General features: G+C 36.9%; 1 protein-coding gene across 1 annotated transcript in view; it reads right to left on the bottom strand.

Annotated features, from left to right (window-relative positions):
* LOC106105337 overlaps nt 1-6,484 on the bottom strand; it is a 10,195-nt gene extending 3,711 nt beyond the window's left edge. Inside the window, exons 1-10 of the mRNA XM_013285628.1 lie at nt 6,373-6,484; nt 4,008-4,192; nt 3,283-3,464; nt 2,221-2,740; nt 1,609-1,759; nt 901-1,042; nt 553-661; nt 411-490; nt 247-344; nt 10-139 (exon numbers count right to left, since the gene is read on the bottom strand). Coding sequence (XP_013141082.1) covers nt 10-139; nt 247-344; nt 411-490; nt 553-661; nt 901-1,042; nt 1,609-1,759; nt 2,221-2,740; nt 3,283-3,464; nt 4,008-4,192; nt 6,373-6,457 — 1,682 coding nt within the window. The 5' untranslated portion in view covers nt 6,458-6,484. The remainder of the gene's footprint in view (nt 1-9; nt 140-246; nt 345-410; nt 491-552; nt 662-900; nt 1,043-1,608; nt 1,760-2,220; nt 2,741-3,282; nt 3,465-4,007; nt 4,193-6,372) is intronic.
* Nucleotides 6,485-7,372: the final 888 nt, after the last annotated feature.

Raw genomic sequence — 7,372 nt, 5'->3', positions numbered from 1 at the left:
GATACTAACCTAGGGAATGCAGCGATAGAAGGCATAGAGAGGTATGATGTGGGCGTGTGCGGCGCGGTGTTGGGCGCGGAGGGCGCGCTGTCCGAGCTGTCCACGCCCGCGGACACCAGCAGGCTGTCCGTAGTCCCCACTGGAACACATACCGTGCAGTGATAAAACTAGCTTTCGCCCGCGACTCCGTTCGCGTGGAATGAAAAAATGAAACTGCACAGGAACAGTTTGTTGTTAATAAGTTACCTCTCTTCTTATGCGGCATCTTGAGTGCGTGAGGTTTCTTCTGTCGTCGTCGCAGCGCGGCCGCTACTTCCGACACTCCCGATGAGGTGGTCGATGAACTGAGACGTAACATGCATTAGCGAGTGGTCAATTATTTATGAAAATCCCATTGTAAAATTCTTTACCCTGATGCACTTCCAGCTCTATAGACCGGCAATAATGTACTACTGGGCCGTGTTCTGCTCGGAGACACCACACTTATAAGCTGCAAGTTAAAACACAGTTACACTTCTAAACATTCAACTTAAAACATAACAACGTCGATACCTTTCCATCCCTTTCTTCATGAACTTGTTTCATCTGACTTCGTTCTACTTCTCTCATCAGCTCGTTGCGGTATGCTCGGAATGATGCTGCTGATTTCTTCGATTTCCGTCTGTGATCAAAGACTTTAATATAATTAGCTTCTATGTTTAAAGATTCTAGAGATTTGATTTAGAAGGCTCTAGAATCCTATACTCCAACTGATGCATACGAAAATTGTTAAAAGCTTACGAAAGTGAATATGAGTTCACCCCAATCAGGAGTTTCAGGAAAAAATATCTAGCAATATACATTACAGTAATTATGAGAGTCTACAATACACATCTAGCAAAGAAACAAACACCAGTTTACTTGTGAGCGAAACACAGCAGTGCGAGCAACACCAGCAAGAGGAGGACCGCGACGGAGGCGCCGACAGCGAGCGCCCACAGCTCCGCGCCGTGCACGCCCTCCGCCGCGCCCTCCAGCCCCTCCGCCGCCTTCAGGTACGCTGCTAAACACAACACATACCACATCCACAAAATTCAAAAGCACTAATACCCTAATGGGACATGGACTACCGATCTTGCGGTCGAGGGTTCTAATCCCACCATTCGACTATTGTGAACCATATCCTAGCACAAGCCTAGAGCTTAGTTAGGATGGTTAAATATTGGTAAATTAACAAAAATCTATCAAAATTCAGAAAATATGTCTACATAGAGACTGACTAAGACATTAGACTACTAATAACTATATTTGGATGGTGTAATACACAAGTAACTACTAGAAAGTATGAAAGTGTGGAAGAGAATATACTTAAGGATTTAATTCAGATATGCTGGTAGAAATGTATAGAAGAGCATTACAGTGTCGACCCTCGGCAGGAACAAGGGCAAGTTGATGATAGGATACATAACTAACAATGTTTGGAAGTGTGGTTTAAACGGGTCTTCATTACATTCTTTGCTTATGCTTCGAGGATAGAGAAGTTGATTTGACACTGAGTAATTTAAAAGTTGAACCATAATTTAGAGTGGATTTCTTATACTTAGTTACTTGTCTGGCTGTGATACTCACGCTCGGCTTTAGTAGTGACGGCGGCTCCCAGCTCGCTGGCCACCTCCGCGTCTCTCACGAGGCGCATGTCGCGCGCGGCCACCGCGGCCGGCACAGCGCGCCCTCCCACTAGCACTACGTATACTATTTGCACGCTGCCTGTCTCTGATGACTGCGTATGCGTTTGGTGGAAACAGACAAAGTAATTATTTTAACACCGTACTACGTAAGTAGCCTTTACTAGATTTGTCGAAAGTCAAAAAGAAAAAAGGCACAAAAGATTCAATTAGACAAAACTATCGTAGGAATTTCATTTGCAAGCTTAAGTAATCAAGAATTTTTAAAGCAATGATTTGTATTTTTGTATGTATTGAAATAACTCAAAAACTACTATGCCAATTTCAAAAATTCTTTTACTGTTCAAAAGCTACGTTATCGCTGCCTAACATAGGTTATATTTTTTAATTTCATGTGGACGAAAAGAGATGGATGGAGTGCGTAAAAGGGGACATGATCAAGAAGGGAGTGATGACTGAGATGACGTATAGAGTTATTTGGAGGACAAAACACTACGGGATAAGGATAAGGAGGAAGATAATGTGGACGAAATCGCAACAATAAGTTAAATTTTACCTCGGTTATATTTTGTATATGAACACGAACTGGTGGTTGTTGTTCAGGTTTTAGTATTTCCCTTTTAAATAAACTTGTTCCATTGCTTGTATCCTCTTCTAAAGGTATATCGATTAGATCTGGAACATTCTCTATTTCAGCTCTCGGTACTTCTCTCTTCTTTAAGATTACAGTAGGCGTTACCAACACCCATAATTCTGAATCGCTCAGCTTAGTAGGTTTTATTACTTTTGCAGGTATTTTAGATTTGTTAAATGCTTTTAAATTTTCTTGAAATTGACGATTAAGAGTGTTTAAAGTGTTTGATGTATGTTTAGATAGAGTTGTTATCGTACTCAGTATGAAATCATTGACATCGATCAAAGAACTGTGGATATCTAAATATTTTTCAGATTCAGAACTATTAGCGGATATGTTAAAATTATTATCTTTATTAACGACAAAGGAATGAACATCGTGTTTCTTCCTCGGTGTAGGAGCGTCAAGGGATTTTATAATACCGAGATGTTTTTCTTGTTGCCTGGAAAAAAAAACAAAAATGACATGATTTTTTTTATAACATAAGGTGGCAAACGAGCAAGCGGCCAACTGAATCCGCCAAAATGGCGACCGCTGCCCATAGACATCCGCAATTGCAGATGCGTTGCCTACCCTTATCCGACAGAGGAGGAGACGCACATAAAGAGGATATTTCCACTTCCTATGCATCTGCTCTACCGTCAAATCCACTTCCCCTTCTTATCCTCTCCTTATAAGAAAAGGGTGGTAAAGAGAAAGGGACTTAAATTAGGCCTCCGGCACCATACTCATCAGACGAAACACGGAATTACTTCCATTTCACGCCTCTCTTCTGTGTGGTCGTGGTATTACTGGGGGCGTGCCCTGCACTGCTAACATGTTAAAGCGGGCACTACCACTGTTGAAATGGATGAATTCGCTCTTTACTTGTTTAAATTCCGCAGAGTCGTTAAATGTTCACTAAGAAATCTTATCTTAGTAAATTTTTCTATTGTTAGTAACGGCTCCAATTAATTAGTTTGATAAAAGCATTAAGACTCTCACCTTAAGAATGCTTTCTGATACAATCTTGCTAATCTTAACTGTAGGCTGTCTGGAGTGGAACCTTGTATGACGGTTAGCAACCAGTACCGCCGATCTTCGGGTATTTCCGGCTCCAAGCTATCAGGGACGCTCACCTCTCCACAGTTCAATATGCAATCACCTGTCGTCTTGTCTGTCACCGCCTGGAATTATTAAAGAATATTGAGTCTCGCTCTTAAGGGTACATTCGGGGAAACTGGCGGTTGTCCTACTTAAAAGATTCAATCGCTTGAACATTTTGAAACGAGAAGCGGAACAAATATTAATACATATAAATATGTATGTACGAAAAAAAAGTCGGCTAGTTACTTTTTATGATTATGCCTTCGTTTGAACTCACTGCTATCTAATTAGTTATTTGTAGGTAGAGGTGGAGTGTGTCTAATTGCAATGATCAAGGTAATTGTTCCTAAAGTGGGACACCGCAGAATTCCGCGACTGTACATGAGTTTGTACGTGTGACAAACGCTATAGTTTTTGCGCAGCGATTTTATTATTTATGAGTAGTTACTTTTAATGTAAAAGTCAATTTTCTTTTATAACAAAAGAGACAAACGAGCGGTGAGAACACCGAGGTGGTCAACGATGCCTATGGACATCTGCAACACCATAGGGACTACAGATGTTGCAGGCCTTTGTTATTTTCTCAATGTTAATTTCTCTCTAATATCTCTTGTTATAATAACCTGGGGTGGATAAGAATCCAAGTAGACAGTAGCGAGGACTGTGGTGGTCCGTACGATAGGTGTTGAAGGCGACGGCGCTGGGACTGCGATATCGGGCGGCGGAGGTCCGTCGCCGGATCCCGTCCAGAAGAAATCTTCAAGCCGTGGCGTCCGTAAGTGTTGGTCGGGTGATACGAACATGTACACTGGAAATGTATGTTATCAAATATGATTTATATTTACTAATTAAGATAAATCTACCTTCTAAATTGAAAAGATAAATAGTGTTTTTGATGATCATAGTTCTACCGTTGTCTCCTTGGCCTGCTCGAGTTTTTATAAAAGATTTCCCAAAGTTTGTTTCGGAAGTAATTGTATGCAATATGGAAATTTAGAGAATCGGAGTTGTAAGTATCGACTGACAGGACGACAATAGACAAACATTTTAGGGCGGGCATCGCGTGATCTCCGGAATAAGCGTGATTTAGAGTTTATTGGCCCTCCGTAAGCTGGCTTCAACTCTGGATATACTTCAGGGCGTTGGTGCAATTTGTCAAAAGATAGATTTTATATCCAAAACGTAATCCACATTGTCTCTTTTAAATAAGATGTTCTGATGTACCGGAAATAACATCCCATAGAGAAGTGGACTGATTTAGTAATACACTACATTTCCCCTTATCATGAAAGTTTTGAAACTTTATAGTATTAATTATTTAATCATTTTTATTATTGCGCCTAAACATTTTTAGAATAACAAAGCTTTTAATTAAAACTCGTTTTTTTACGCTTTTGCAAGAATCTTTACGTTTTCTTACGCACGTTATGACCGAGACGAAAATCGCTTTCCGCTTGTAAATAAGACTATACGAAGATATTCCTGGTGCCACCCCGTGCCGAGCTCCAGGTCAGATACTAAGGAAACGCACAACCGCTTATCTAATTGTACCACAGAGTAACTACTAGTTTATGTATAAGAATTATCTTTTTTTTACTATAACTTTTGTTTGCTATAATCAAATTAGGTTTCATTAACAAACAACTGTACAAATTGCCTATTCAAATAAAATCCAACTTTACGAAATTTCTTGTGGTCTATAAAATCTATTTCTGAACGTTTAACTTTATGGTTTTAGTCATTTTTTCTCGATAATATTGAAATTTTAAACAAATCCAACGAAACTTTTTCGTCAAATACAAAAATAGAAATGTTCCGAGGTCAATATCTGTGATTATCTGAAGCCAAATTGACACAGTTTAAATAATCCATTAAACGGTTTCCGTTTGTAGGTCGCTGTTAGAGCACGCATCCTGTCCGAAACCAGGTTTCGAATCGTACAATTGAATAAAAAGCCATATAAAAGCGTTGTAACTCTGCGTGTAGGGTTCACACATTTTACACTGTGAAAATATTTAATTTAGAATTAGAGAACTGTAACGAAAAAAAAAATGGTTTAAGTAGAAGATATCTGAAATCACAGATAACAATATTTTACTGTTTTTGTACATGGAAATATACCGTGAAAAGAATATAGTTTTAAAATTCTACAAAGAATATTTAAAAAAACAGTAATGTGAAACTTGTAATTCTTATTTACGTTTAAGTTTAATTTTAAAAACGAATTTTCAGAATTTTATGAACATCAAAGGACAGCCCTAAAATGATGGATTCGTACAGTTGCCATCTTGTTAAATGCGTGGTGGTCAACGGAAGTGGACACCGGCGCGGGCGCCTTCGACCGTGACGTTTCGCCTTTAAATTTGGAATGCATATGAACGTCAATGAATTATTTAAAAAAAACTCTTATGATGTGACCTTTTAAATGTACATTCGATAATAAAACATTAAAAATATACACATTGTAAATCTTCCTTAATTAAGTATTATAAATGCGAAAGTTCAGATGGATGGATGAATGTATGGATGTTTGTTAGAGTTTGAAGCCTAAACGGCTGAACGGGTTTCAATTAAATTTGTATAGTATAGTCTGGAAGAACACATAGGATACTCATATTTGTTTTTTAATTCCACGCGGACAGCGTCGCGGGCGAAAACTAGTCTATATTTCCTTAGATTTATACTTTTGGATTTTTTTATTTGTTAAAATAACTAAAAATGACTGGGCCGATTAAAAAAAATATTTTCCCGTTAGAAAGGTAATTTATCTGTGAGTAACATAGGCTGCATTTTTAATTATTTTTGTATTTCACGCGGACGAAGTCGCGAGCAACAGCTAGTTTACTATAATCCTATAACTGATCCAGTGTGAGTTAAAATTATACTAGAAAAATTATAAAATTACTAGGACTAATTTACTTAATTTTCGCAAGTAATTTATTCAAAGAAAAGACTAAATAAAATTTAATTAAAATGAAAAGTACTTACTGTCTTCGTCACTGTCGAATTCGTTCGCAAATGCACTGTATGATGTAAAAAATACATTTAATGTAAGTATACTTTGAATTATCATAGCGACTATTTACATTCCCTTTTTATAAACAATGCTAACACTGCCTTAAAGCCAATAAAATTTTGCCATTAAATTTATTAAAAGAAACATAATAAGTCTATTTAATTGCGAATTGTAATAATAAAATAATTTAAATAACTAGTATTGAATATAACAGTTTAGCGTACTGGACAAGCAACCAACTATAAAAATCGTCGAGTGGCCACTGTGCTTTTTGGATTACTATCGTGTTGCGTAGCAACCAACAAACAGCACAATTAAATCACCCGCGCTCTACGACTGGTCCTTTCAATCAACTTCATTTATAACTTTGAATTCGAAGTTTATATAATGCTTAGTTAATTCCTTTAAAGAAAAGTTATTTCGTCATATAAATAAGTTCAAAACTGTAATTTTTGTAGTTTTTATATTACCTACTTTCTATTGTTTTCTAAAAACCTTTATGTAGTTTACCATGAACTCAGGGTCAATTTGTTTCTGGTATACATAAATAAGTGGTCGATTTGTATTTTATTGTTTAGTATGTAGAACCTATAATTATTGTTATCGAAAGCTATCAGGTATCTTTTTTGAATATTTTATTTAGTTTCTTTCATTTATTGCCATAAACAAAATGTTTAATTACATTTTGGTAGTTATTATAATTTTTTAGTTTGGTAACATTTTCTTAACCGTCCATTCAGTGTTGCTAAAACTACGGAAATTGCCGGGTTTTAGGCTTTCAGGCCAACATATCACAAAATCAAGATATTTAGGCTTTTAGAAAATCTACAGTTATTCATTGTTTTCTTTTAATAAATTTATTTTACATGTCTCTTGAATGAAAAATAAAAAAGTAGTCATTGATTTGTCCTGGGAATAATTGAGTTTAAATAAGCTTTTTACGTTTAAGATGTCTAGTAACTTGAAAAAAAA

Source organism: Papilio polytes, unplaced genomic scaffold, assembly GCF_000836215.1.
Source record: "Papilio polytes unplaced genomic scaffold, Ppol_1.0 DF822845.1, whole genome shotgun sequence".
Lineage (NCBI taxonomy): Eukaryota > Metazoa > Arthropoda > Insecta > Lepidoptera > Papilionidae > Papilio > Papilio polytes.
Note: the sequence above shows the minus strand (reverse complement) of the source record. Positions and strands in the feature narration are given on the sequence as shown.